Source organism: Ochotona curzoniae, unplaced genomic scaffold, assembly GCF_017591425.1.
Source record: "Ochotona curzoniae isolate NIBS_2020 unplaced genomic scaffold, NIBS_Ocur_1.0 contig_1014, whole genome shotgun sequence".
NCBI lineage: Eukaryota > Metazoa > Chordata > Mammalia > Lagomorpha > Ochotonidae > Ochotona > Ochotona curzoniae.
Window position 1 is genome coordinate 31244056 of NW_024464920.1, and position 14404 is coordinate 31258459.

The 14404-nt window shown below is 38.2% G+C and overlaps 1 protein-coding gene across 1 annotated transcript in view; it reads right to left on the reverse strand.

Moving 5' to 3' along the window:
- HMGA2 (high mobility group AT-hook 2) overlaps positions 1-14404 on the reverse strand; it is a 119794-nt gene that overhangs the window by 104765 nt on the left and 625 nt on the right. Inside the window, exons 2-3 of the mRNA XM_040982288.1 lie at positions 12180-12266; positions 1697-1747 (exon numbers count right to left, since the gene is read on the reverse strand). Of these exons, the coding sequence (XP_040838222.1) occupies positions 1697-1747; positions 12180-12266 (138 nt within the window). The remainder of the gene's footprint in view (positions 1-1696; positions 1748-12179; positions 12267-14404) is intronic.

Consider the following 14404-nt stretch of genomic DNA (forward strand, 5'->3'; position numbering starts at 1 on the left):
ATCAAAGTGAAAACAATTATTCTGTATCTTCCCAGGAGGGAGACCAAGAAACAGCGGCAAAAGTTACAGGAGTCCAAGAGATACAGGAGTCAGGTGTAAGACTACTCCAATGTTCATGGCTTCTGAGGGAAAGAAAGGCAGCCTTAAGGGCTAGTGAGTTCCCTAATATTAAAGGTAATCAAGCTCAGGCCAGATGATCAGCATACAAGGGGTGGACTTCAGAGAATTCATTTATGGAACAGAAGGTGGAATTAAATCTTCTTACTACAAGGTTACTCTGTAACAGAGATGTTTTTAATCTAAAGATCACCCTTGTTCCCTTATGCTAAGAAATGTTGAGCAGAGGGAAAAAAAATCAACAAGATGAATAAATTAAATGAAAGGCAACACCAAAGTATAAATAGAAAAGTGATGCAGAACTGTAGAAGTAAAAGGAATAGCAAAGTAACAAGAAAATACAATCCAGAATAGCAGGGGGAAATTTTTGAAAGAAGATGGAGCAAAAAAAGTCGATCAGAGAAAAGAGGAAGAAAGCCAGGGACACCACCTCCCTGCACCCACCCCTGCCATGACAACCGGGGCAGAAGGTGCCTTCTGCACCCTTCAGAATGGTTTTATTTATTTTTAGTTTTCTCTTCTGTCAGTAGGTGATATGGGCCAAAAGACTGTGGGTAATGTGAAAACAAGAATGTAAAGATTCAAGTGCTAAAATGAGCAAAACTCTTCAGCAATGTCTGAACTGCTGGGCTCAGAGGGTGCAGGAATTCTGTGCCTACAGGATCTAGCACACTCGGATGGGTGCAGTTGTCTCATGTCAGAGCACGCAGTGTGGCCATTGAAGGAACCAAGAACAACTGGAAGTTAGATCTTTATTTGCTAGTCAAAGCAATGTGAAAAAGAAAGCAGCAACCGCAAAATCATCCATAACATTTGAAACAAAGAATGAGAGACAGACAGAGAGAGGGGAGAGAGAGAAGGGAAAGAAGGAAGGAAGAGAGGGAGGGAAAAAAAGAGGAAAGGAGAGGGAAGGAAAGAAGGAAGGAAAAAAGGAGAAAGATTAAAAGCTATCTCATATACCTTTCATGCTAATTTTGCTACCATTTGCTAGCAACTTTCAAGGTTTAATGATACCCTTTAACCTTAATTACTCCACCCACTGAATCAGTCATTTCATTGTTAGCCCCTTCAAAGAACAGGAACATTTTGATGCTGATAGGAAATATTAAAATGAAGTCGCCTTTAAGAAAAGAAAGTTCTCAGAGTAAATGCACGGAGTCTGATGGTTAGCATTGGTGATAATCTGTCATTTGCCTTAAAACTTTTCAAAGATTCATCAAATCAGAGTTAAAGATCTAGTCATCATTATACCTTCATTAGGGTCCTGGGATACTGAAATGAACTCACAACAGCCTCCTACATGGTTGGGAGATACTCCAGTGGCAGCATGATGGACTTGGGAAAATTCATGAAAAACACCCCTTGTGAGACTGGAGGGGAGAACAGAAGGGAAGGGAAGGAACTTGGGAGAAGGGGAAGGGAGACCCCAGCATCAACTACACTGTATCAGAAAGCAATAATAAAAATAAAAGAAGTTACAGATTCTTGTAATTGGTGAAATAAAACTTTCCTTTTTCATTTAAAAATCAAATCTCTTTTTTTTTTAAGCAAAAATCATAAACAACATGTTCTAACTCACCCATTTCCTGGGTCTGCCTCTTGGCCGTTTTTCTCCAGTGGCTTCTGCTTTCTGCAAAATAAAAAAGGAAGTCAACTGGTTTGCTACCTGACACTATTTAAAAGTACAGTGCCCAGGGACAAATTTCAAGTAAGAAAATTCTAGTTTGCAGACAAAGTATCAGAAGTGTCTTAGCAGCTATATTCCCATTAAGGGTCATCTTTTTCTACATTTTGGATCCCATTCTGCTTCTTTGCTTTTTACTGCATGATGTAAAAATGTAACTCCGTTCCCTAAAAGAATGCCCTAGAGAAATGGCATCTGCAGTGCACGGAAAATATTTTTTTGAAGCTACTTTTCTTTCTTTTTATTTTTTCTGTTCCTAATTTTAAAAATTATCCTGATATTTCCTAAGTATACCAATTAATATTTTAGAAAATTAATGTTTCTTACATAATGAAATTTTATTTCTGCATTGTATAAAAAAGTACAAAAGTCAATGTGGAAATATTGATTTAAATTTGCAAATAACATCCACGTCGCTAATCATAAGCAACTCTTTTCTCCACGGTTAAGTTCCTGTTTCATGCCAAAAGCAATCAGCCGTCAGTCAGTTTACCTAATATCACAGAAAAAGTTAAAAAGAGGTGGCAGGAATCATGATTCGCCCTCATGGATGCCTAAAAATAATATTTCTGCAAATATACATTAATAACAATAATTGGTACTCTAAGGAGCTGATATCATTCTATTTCATCTGGAGAGTGTGTTTTCTTATTTTACTTTACACAAGCTTGTTATGACATCAAAGGGTTTTGTTTCCTGCTTGGATCAGATCTTAACATTTTGGATAAAGCATTAGCCTTTTCTCTGTATTTGTCACCCTACTCTAATTCCCAGGTCTGCCAACACACACACACACACACACACACACACACACACACACACACACACACACCTGTAAATACACATGATTATGTTTTTCAGTATAAAGAAAATTTATCCATATTGTTCTGCATATGCTAATTATCCCAAGGCCACATTAACACAAGAATTCAGGCACCTAACCCAGGATAATTTGTTTTCCGTTTTCTTGTGTTTTCTGGGTTACTAGTCAACAGGTACATGGCACAGTGACACCAAAATAGCATGTTTCATCTGGCACCACTGAGAAATAAAACTCCTCTTTCTCTCCTCAATTTACTTGGTAACAGTAAGTGAACATAAATGATAATGATAGATAGATGACAGATATCACAGACTACAAGATATCTCATTAAATAATATTTCTTTTGGGCTGATTTCATTACCCAATAGATCTCATTAGTTAGCCTTAGCTCCACATAACTGCAGTGTCAACTTGCATTTACTGAGCATTTAAAGTAACTCAGGGGCTGTACTAACTTAATCAGATGTGTTACTTTAATCCTTAAAGCTGCCTCAGTAAGTGGGTATTATTATTATTTTTCTTTTTTGCAGGATTAATTCTCCTAGATAGGTTAGGTAAATAATTCATTGAAAGGTAAGATTTGGAACCTTTTTCAGTTAGGTTCTAAAAACTGCCTCGTATTCACTACCATAGAAAAACACCTCAGGAGGTGACCATTGTCATTGCTGTAGCCAATATTCCTGATTCAGAGCAAAGGTAAACCTGGTTGCCTCTCCAGCACTCAGATTTAGGCACCCTGAATGGAAGCTTGCTACTTCTCAATGATACCAGAAACCCTGATGGTCAGGATCAGTCATAATGGCATGAATAAAGTAGTTCAGTGAGAGCAAGATGTGGTCAGTAAAACCACACCATCTCTCAGTGTTGTCTCCTGAACAGAGCACGATATGCTGAATGGAACACACACTCCCCTCTCCTCTAGAAAGTTTAGCTTCAAATACCTGTTCTTCTTAATGGAAACACTTTCCTGGGAGAAGACACTGGAGGCTGTGGATATGCCCATCACAAAAAAGGTGCTTAATTGGTTTGTTTTGCCTGTTTTGTCTTTCCCCATCTTCTAACAAGATGGAAGCTCATAGGAAAAGTCCCCCTTGAATTCAGTCCAGTCTCAAAAAAGATTCTGACAGTGCAAATATTCCAATTCCAATACTACATGAAGCTTTGAGGAACTGCTCTGGCTAATGCATAGTGAATCATGGGAGAACAAAACTTCCTAGCATGGAGGCAATATCTGACTGAATCTTTGGGAGCAACTGTTAGATTCTACAATTCATCCTGCAACTAACTGCACAAACCTGAAAGACACAAATTTTTCTGATGGCAATGATGTTGACTGGTGGGGTTGGGGAGAGCAGATTGTTGACCTTCAAGGCTAATGGAGCTGCCCCCAGGTTTTTTCTCTGCACTTGTTATGTTTCAGGAACCATGATGTGATCTGGGCACTACTGAAACCTATTGAAGAGAGAGAGTTTTCTTCTGAAAGGGTTCTTCTTTTCAAAGTCAGAGAAAACAAATCTCTCAAATAGAGAGAAAGAAACCTGCAAGTAAGATGACTTCTAAATGATCATCTCATGTACAAAAAGCCTATTGAGAAATTAAATTCGCACCATTAACTGAAGGGCAAAATATCACGATTATCACTTCAACTTGTTAAAAGCAAGTTTGCTCCTTGGTGGCTGAGGCCAGTATTACATGTAAGCTGAAACCTTCTCCTGAGACTACATCTAGAAAAAATACATTAGCTGTGCTTTGTGGCATCCATCTGGGAGGTTATCATTGCTCTTTAAAACCCATGTTATTTAATCATTCTAATCAAACTCCACAAAGGCTGCAAAACAAGCTAGGATTTTAATTTGTAAGCCAGCATAGGTCCAGGATTTTTACATATTGGAAAACATTGGCTTTAACATTTTTTTCCTGAGTTTAATGCTCTTTTTTCAACAAAGACAAAACAAAACATTTAGGGGACATGTTTTGTTCTAATATATCAACATGTGTAATTCTGTAAGAGTATATATTTGATTTTCTTTTGCTGGAATAGAATTGGGTTCTATACTACAAACTCATATATAATTGAGACATGACTACTTCTAAGTTTCATAGATTTCATATGTACAAGAAGAAAAGGGAGTGCTTTTATAATTCTGTGTAATGTCAGGCTACTAACAGCATGATTAAGCTAATATTCACAATACTCATCTTTTTAAAAATGCTATTTCTTCTTTGCTTGCCTTTACTTAAAGATTTTATTTCCTTTTCAAGGTTTAGATTCCGAACTATATAGTTAATGTAACCACATGCTTAGGACAGCTTGATGGGAATTGGGAGGCATGCTAAATGTGAAATGCATTTCTTCTTTGAGTTCTGGTAGTCTAGACTCTTAAAGGGCAACAAAAGACAGAGAGAGGGAGAGAGAATGAGAGAGAAAGGAAGGAAGGAAGGAAGGAAGGAAGGAAGGAAGGAAGGAAGGAAGGAAGGAAGGAAGGAAGGAAGGAAGGAAGGAAGGAAAGAACGGAGGGAGGGAGGGAAAGGTAATTCATCTAGTAAATATATCAGGAAGGAAAGTGGCAGGGAAGCTAGGAATTAGTATTTATATTATACCATGAGGTTTCAAATGGTTCATGGAAAATTGAATTAGAGGTTTATTTGAGTGCAAAGAATATTAAAATGCATGCTCAATCTTTTTTCATAGCACTCCCTATGTGTGTCTTAGTTCCCTTTCACCATCAGAATTGTGGAGCCTGGTAAACATTTAAAACTTGTTTCATCTAGCTTTCTTATTTAACAAACATGGAAACTTCAGGATTAGCAAATTCCCAAGGGCACAGCCTATGGTTTATTGAGACGTCTGTGGACATCAGTTGCAGAAGGCACACCTTGGTTGCCACTGCCTTTTTAATCCCATGGTCATTTGCCAAGAGTTTCTCAAAAGCTAAATTCCAGCTGCATTTCAGATCAATGGATACCAGAAACATATTTTCTGAAGTCTGCTATCCATAGAATAGTTATAGTTGTGGAAAGGGTATACATTTAGAATCAAAGTTGACTCCAAACCCTAGTGCCACCATCTACTAGACCTTGGCGTTGAACTTTTCAGAATTTATATCTGAGTCAGTTTTCTCTCATTAGTGGCACTAAAACCACAGTGCCAACTCACAAGATTAAAGGAGCTAATGTACCAGGATGCTTCAGAAAGTTTGTGGAAAGCAGGATTTAAAGATAACCACTTTTTTAAATGATGATGATGACATTTTTAATAAACTTTTGGAAGCTCTTTCCTATAAATAAGGTACCTGACAAGTTATGGCATTTGGTAGGTACTCAACCACATTTTTTTTTCTCTTTCTTGTTATCTAAAAATGATACGCTTAAGAAAAACACTGACCGACTCTGATTTCTGAGCATTTTCTTACTTAATTAAGGCAGCTATTGCATCCTCTGTTTCTAGCTTCATGGAAGATTACGTTGAACCTGTTCTAGTTCACAAAAATCAGACTGATTTTACAGTGATAAAGGATCAGTTCTTTGGTAAGAGAATTCAATATAAAATAAAATCCTCATGAGATAGTTTAAAAAGCAAAAATATACTTTCTATGGTGATAGTCAAATGGGAAGTTAAAAAATAAAATATTTTCAACTCTCTTACCGACTTGGACAAAAGCAGAGACTAGCAATTAAAAGTTCTAGCAATTAAAATTTCTCGTTTCAGGATCAAATTTAGACAGCTGTTAAATTTTTGCTTTTCTGAATGCTCTCATCATATCTTATGTGGACCGTACTAGATGTTACATGGAATCCAGAGCTTCCTTACTCCAGTCAATCCATGCATCTGAACAACAACAAAAAAGAGCTAGTAAGATATCTGTGGCATGTTTTTATTTTGTTTTCAGGTGTTTGATTTTTTTTCCTCCAGTAGGACTAATAGCTGATGGACCCAAGAGTATTCAGAGCTAACTAAAGTCTACAAAATCACATTTTATTTTTTTATATGCTTTTTGGAAAACTATAAACAGTGTGAATCAGAGTAGGCTGGCATCGAAATCAACTGGATCACCCAATCAGATCAGGTATTAAATAAGTTCCAATTTTACTCTTTTGATAGCATGGTCTTATGAGTTTTTCAGTTTGGGGTGGATCCATTTTTCAAATGTCGAATAGATATTACAAATTTCTCTCACTCTCTATTTTCAAAAGGAAGCATAAAAATCCACAAATTAAAACCAATACCAAAATGACAAATAGAGGCTATCAATTTCAAAAGATGCAACTCTCCTCCTCTAAGTCTTCCTTCTATCTCATTTATGATTACAAAGACTAATAGCAATGACTAAGAGTTAGCAGGAGTTATCTTCTAAGCAAACTGTTTCCTATATTATCCTATATAAGAGAATGTCTTGGGGCCTGGCCTGGTGGCATAGCAAATTGATTTACCTCCTTTAGCAGTGGCATCCCATGTAGACGTTGGTTCTAGTCCCTGCTCCTCCAGTTGCAACCAGTACCCTCTTTGTGTCCTGCGAGGGCAGTGAAGGATGGCTATGTCCTTGGATCACTGCTCTCCCACATGGGAGATGAGATATCTGAATAGGGTAGGGCTTAAGGGGGAGCTCCTGGCTCCTGACTTAAGATCTACATGGCTTCTGCCATTGCAGCCATATAGGGAGTGAAACAGTGGATGGAAGACCTCTCTCTGTGTCTTCTTCTCTCTTTTTCTCTCTCTACAAAAATCTTCCTTTTCAGTAAAAATAAATAAAATCTTTTTCTTTTTAAAAAAATGTCTTTACTACTCCTAATTGAAATCTAGCAGAGTATGCCATTAAAAACTGTTCAAGCTGGGCGCAATAGCCTAGTGGTTAAAGACCTCACCTTGAATTCACCGGCATCCCATATGGGTGCCAGTTCTAATCCTGGCAGCCCAGCTTCCCATCCAACTCCCTGCTTGTGGCCTGGGAAAGCAATCAAGGACAGCCCAAAGCCTTGGGACCCTTCATCTGTGTGGGAGACTCGAAAGAAGCTCTTGGCTCCTGGCTTTGGATCAGTTCAGCTCCAGCCATTGCAGCCACTTGGGGAGTGAACCTTCCTATCTGTCTCTCCTCCTCTCTGTATATCTGCTTTTCTGATAAAAAATAAATAAATCTTTAAAAAAAACTGTTCGGTATATTAAAGTAATATAACAATCAACCACAGTCTTAAAATGTAGTCAGGTCTCTATTCACCTTGCTCTCCTAGTTGGCATAATTTTTAAAAATCGTAACTAAAATCTTCCAAATCTAGGATAATAAAATTCAGTTTCTACTCTTGTGTCTAGCAATGTGGTTTCAAAATGTGCTGTAGAAACTACAGAAAGTCAGCTAATGAGACAAGACAGTTTTGAAGATTTAAATGAAATAAAGTATCCTTCAGTATCTATTGTTAAGAAAGAGCAGAAATGTAATACAATAGCAATCTCATATATTCAATCTCTTAAGCAAAATGATCCCTTGAGACATTGAGATAGAAATGAGATAGAAATGGAGGTCAGTCAAAACGATGAGGAACTTTTGATGAAAGAGTTCAGAAGATGATAGTTTCTGGAGACTTAGAACTTTAGGGTTTCCTGAAATCCAATTACTCCAGAAAATAATTCATATGCATCTGACTCTTCCATATGGGGTCATAATCTATGATGACTCACCAGAAAGAATTCACGGATGTCAGTGGGTAAGTCTTAGTAATTCTCTAGTAAAGTTAAGCACAACAATTATAATAATAAACAACTCAAAATTTTAACCAAGTTAGTCTAAAAGAATCAAGACAATGAAGAGATAACAGTTGGGCTTTACTTAATCCCACATGCTTAAATTCATTTGTATACTCAAAAAGGGACCTGAATTCCACAATGGAACTCAAATGCCCATTAAACATAGAGAAACCATGTTGAATCCCACTAGTACTGTAGAAACCATAGGCTCTGTAAAACTTCTGTTATCTTCTATCCCTGACTTAGCTTCCATCATGCCTTTGGTCACTCCAACTACACTGCTACAGTCTAATGAAAACTCTGTCCTCACTCAGCAGCTATGCTCTGATTCATCTGAAGGAATGAGTAAAACTCACATCCCCTCTTCCTAAATTGTTTGTGATGGCTGGCAGTAATATCTTACTGAAAACCAATTACATTGTAGGACTGCCCCATGAGTAGGAGGAGCACAGCCCTGTCTGTAGAGGATCCAGTTGATATCAGACCTTCTTCTAAGGGCAAATTGAAAACAGAAAGCAAATATTCTGACCACAGAATCGAAAATATACATACTTCACCTACACAAGATTTTCATTCTGCATTTTGTTCTCTGGGTTTGGACATTACACACACACACACACGCAAATGAAGGTCAAGCAAAGCTATGACATGAAGCTATCTCATGCATGTGACTTTTTTTCTATACTCATTTGATCAAAATTTCATGAAAATTTAGGAAAAAATTTTCTAACAACACTTGAATGAGATAGGCTTGAAACTTAAGGCTGATGTGACATGATTATTAACACTGAAGAATTAGGGACAGCTCCCTCCAGTGCTTTCTGATGAAGAAAAAGGAACAGCAAAACCCTGAACAATTTCATAAAGAAGAGTGTATCTTCCTTCTCCCTTAACATGGGAGACATCAAAACACAAAGTATTTCCATCCAGCGCAGCCATGAAAAAAAACACAACAAACAGGGAATTGAGAGATAATTGGTCAAACAAATATCTCAAGTTAAAAGGGTAAACACATACATAAGAAGTTAAACATACACACATACATTGGATAAGTTATATAGTTTGGAAAACAGCCTATGATTAATTTTATTCATTCAATGATATGAAACTAATTCAGGGACAGATTTTCAACAGTAGGATTGGTGTTCTCAGGAATGGTTAGAATTACCACATAATGACCCTCCCTGGGAACAGATTTGCAAGCAGTCTAAGTGGACTGAGAAATAATTATCTTTTCTGCATGCATTGTCAAATTTCACACTGTTAATTTCCTAGCAAGCAGGTTTGTTTTTAAATGCCCCAAGGCCAGTTACAGAGTCCAAACACAGTTTGTAAGCAGCAAGAAATTTTAAACACATAATATCATCAAGATTTCAGTGGATGGTACATCCCCAATACATTTACAGAGTTTTCTTTTTTCTCTCACATACTTACCAGTTTTTGAAACACATTTTTCATTGTGATGTATCTCAGTTTTCCGGAAAATACCCCATTTATTAAATTACAGAAGACTTCCCATATCCTGGTCAGTCTAGCAGGACATGTTTATCTTACATATTATGAGCAATATAACAATTTCTAAAATATTTGCATTTAAAAGACTATATTTTGAGAATACAACACATGCTTGACAAACAAGTATATGTTCAATCATCATGTTAATATAGGGTAGTAGCATACTCAATAAACACTGATTTGAATGTGAAATACTTTGTTAACACATGCCATGAACAATTCATCAATGTCATTCATTATTTTGCAAAGTATTATCCTCTCCAAATGAAGCGTAATTTATAAAACTGAAGAAAAATAACAGTCATGTTATGGCAAATGTATTTATTCACTTTATTGGAAAAGGAACTTTTCTAACAAAATTGTATGAAACAATTGTGTATGGGAGAATGAGATTTCAGAGAGCTGCTTTGAGTAAAAGAAAACTTATTTCTCTTTTGGAAATTATAACAGTACATCAAGAAGATGAAAGAGGTCATTTGTAAACACCTTTCAGTAAAGTCAGTAAAAATAAACCTTCCTGAGCAATAGATAACGTCTTGTTGTAGGTGGTTAAATCAGGCGTAAGTCCTTTAAAAAAGATTTCCATTCTTTTTCCCCTTCAGAATTTGTGCCCAGCGGTGATTTTTTTTTTAAATAAAGAGAATGTGGTGGGATCATTTCTAACTCTTATTCAAAAAATGTAATACAATGAGTACTAGAGAGTAACCTTTTATGTATTAACTTTTAAGTAATTGACTTATGGTAGGATTTAATGACTTTTTTTTTCCTGGGGGATACCACATGATGAATTTTTCAAAGCAGCTGTATCACAGCTTTGGGGTTTGTTACATACCTACCATGATATTTCTTTCCCATCTTCTCAGATAATTAAGTTGTATAAACTGCATACTTATGCAATACAAAGAAAACTACTTGATAAAATTAGTCCTTTTGTATTAATTTACAAACCAGTTAGACTGGGACAAAATAGGAAAAATATTCATATTAAGAATACCAGCTTATCCATGGGCATTTTTTAATAAAAAGGTTATCGAATGCTACGTAAAAGCCTGTTGATTAAATGTGAATCACAATGAAATCTAAACTCCGAGAATGGCACTTCAGTTTAAATGCATGGGAAGTTTGTTCCTTTAACTCCATTCAAAACTGTGGAAACAAAACAGATAAGAGCTCATAGCTCCCTCCTAAATAATTTTATATGTATCACCAGTTGCTATGGCAGTGCACTACACACTGTAAACTATCATATTTAATATGATTAATGCCCACAGTTACATGGAAAAATCACCCAAAACATTAATTCCAAAAAGATGAGAATATACAGTCCACTTAAACAAATATGGTAAAATGCTGTACTAAAATCTACTAAAAAGATATATCAAAGTTTTCTGCTAATTTTCAAGCTTTTGTTTTCTACTTCTACATAAGCCTACAGACAAAATGAAGAAACTTTTTTCCAACTTATTTATAAAACCATAAAAGTGACTTTTGTATTCGTCTTCCCTTCTGTACATAGATGCACTGACCCAAGTTTGACTCTTGGCTAGCTCAAAAACAACCAACATGCAGCTATTTTAAGCTATACTTTAAAATGTACTAAGAAAACACTGAACCTTACACTTGACCGTGTCTTGTCCTGCCCAAAACTATAGATTAAGTGAGTCAAATATTTTGCTTTTTTTTTTTGTAAAGTAACTTCTCATTGTCCAATTCAGAGTATTCATTTGATGGAAAGGCTTTTTCGAAATTATGACAAACTATATGGCAGGTTTATTATAAATTAAATTATATTCTTAGTAATCACCTTTCAGGTTTTAATATTGACAACTGTTTTTCAGTAGCATCTTTCTGGCAAAATACTACACTTTAATAGAGGCACTTGGTGTGTAGCAGTCATATAAAGAAGCATAAAGTAAGCGTGTGTCTACTATTTTATAGAAGAAATGGCGAAAATGTCATCCCCCAGCAAAACTCACAGTTTGGGTTTGTTTTTAACTATTTTATAACTCTTACCTACTGTGTTATTTTCCCTTTACCTCCTTAGCCACACCTTCATTTTATTATTTGGTATTTACTTTACAAATAAACACTCTAAGCATCTCCATGAACTTGGTATGCTAAACATCTGCTTAGAAAAAAAAAAAAAGGTTAATTCTCTTCTAACTAATGTTAACTGTAGGAAATGAGTCTTGGGTGACCCAGTTGGGCCGGCTCCTTGGGTGTGGATTTAGAATGGGAAAATTACAGGAGGGCGCCAGTAAGTCATGGATGAAATCAGGAGAGCTTGACTTTAAAAATCCCACCTTTTGAGCTGCTTTGGAAGGACTCTTGTTTTTGCTGCCTTTAGGTCTTCCTCTGGGTCTCTTAGGAGAGGGCTCACAGGTTGGCTCCTAATTGTAAGAAAAAAAGAAGACGCTGTTGTGGCAAGGTGTCTAAAAGAAAGTGGTCCTGAATCTTTGGCTTAATTTTTCTGTCTATTGAGTGGTTGGTAGAACACTTTCAGTTCAAGCATAAAGGGATGGGAATGGCACAGTTTCCAGAGAGGGGAAGTAACTACACTTTAAATCAAAAGTTCAAAGAGGAAACTATTTTGCACATGAAAACTAGATTCCATTTCAGACCTCAAGTGGTAACAAAGTCTGAAAAGGATGCATGTTCTGGAAGGTCATATATTTTCAATAAGCAAATTGACAGGCTATTCATTTGGAAACACATGGCGGTAACAAGCATTTCTATAAAACAGCATTCCAGCAGCATTTCAAACAGAAATGTGAAAGCAACCCAGCAGCAATTTCAACAATCTTCCACTTGGAGAGGGTGGCTTCTAACCAACCCTCAGGACCTGCAGGCTGGGTTGATTATGACACAAGCGACATACACGAAGTGAAATATTGGAGCAATTATCCAAACTCTTCAGCTGAAAATAACTCCATTCTCCCTAAAATTTCCAAATAATTACGGTAAAAACTGTGGTGGGAGGTTTTGCTTGAATTATCTAGATAATTGCTTCAATTCATTCTCCGCTTCCTTTTGGAGATGTCAGGCATGGCCTCCTTCGTAAATTTAAATATCTTTTGATACAAATAAACATATTTTATTCAAAACGTTCTTTTGAGGAAAAAAAAACTCTTCTAGGGGGTGAGCTGCAGAAAACTAAAGCAGACTGGGGTGGGGGAGGTGAGGAGGAAGGAGAGGAGAAAGAAGCAACCATTAGGTGTAGCAACACTGGAAATGGCTCTTCTGCCCAGTTGGAAAAAGCCCAGTGGTTAAGAGAATGTGATGATTAATATCCCATACCCTTCAATGATTACCCAGTGAATCATCTATTCAGATTCGGTGATTAGATGAGACTAATGAACTTCAAACGCATGAACGTTCTCACTGCAGATTCGCATCCTATTTACAAAATCTGGGGGGAAGTTTCCTTGCAAGTCTCTGACCGGCGGCCAGCGCCTGTGGGCACAACCCCAGCGCGCACAGCCCAAACACCCAGTTCTTTCTTTGTGAACTCCTCCTTCACCCAAAGGTAAAGGGAGAAAAGGGGGAAAAAAGGCCACCTCCAGATCTCCTGGCATTTTCTTTAGGAATAAAGGGCGGGGGTGCAATTAGTAACCTCAGAGAAAGCTGGGCTCCGGGTGGGAAACGAGGGGGAGGGCAGGGACTTCTTGGGAGGTGTAAACCAGGATCCCAACACGGTATGAAGTGTCGCTGGGACAGAGCGGGAAAACTCCGGCGCCTCTACACCGGCTTGTTTCCTTTGATGGTTTCAAAAAAGGTACAACCCTCTCAGTTTTTTTTTTCTCCCTAAATCGCACGGGCTAGCCAACACGGTTCAGCGTCCCCACCTTGCTCTCGGCAGCTTCGGGACTCGGCGTATTTTCTAATTGGTCTGTTTACCAAGAATGAAGTGATTTAAGGCTAAAGGACGAAGGAGAAGTTTTAAAGCCCGAGGAAGTGGAGTTTAAATGTTCTCAATAGACACGTCTCCTTGCAACTCTGCCCGCCGAGGCTTGGAAGTTGCAGCGAACAAAACCCTGAACCCTGGGCTCTGCAAGCGCCGGCTGCACGCTTAATTGGTTGCATCCGCAGACAAAACCCTCTACTCCGCGGGGTCCCGGGAGCCCCTAGATTGTCCCTCCCAACCCCCAGCCACTCGCCCTAGAGAATATTTACTGTCTGCAGCTCTGAGGTGCGTAGTTCAGGCGGGGCAAAAATCGCGCGGAGTGCGGGGCTAGAAAGTGATCCAACCACCTCGTACCCTCCGGGACGCTCCGTCCAACATGCCCTCGGCGGGGCGAGTTCATCCCGTCTGGCGGGGCCCCGGGCTTTGTGGTGGCCCCTTTCTTCGGGCCACCTCCGGCGGCCTCAGCGCCCCATTTAAAAAAGCCCTAAGTGGAACCGGCAGCCCCGGGTCCCTACGCGTTCTTTGTCGGGAGGGCGCGAATCTAGGGCCACTAAGAGTTTTAGAGAGGGCGCCAAGGGGGCGGCTGCGGCGCTCCAGCCTCCGGCCGGCAAAGCACCCTGGAGA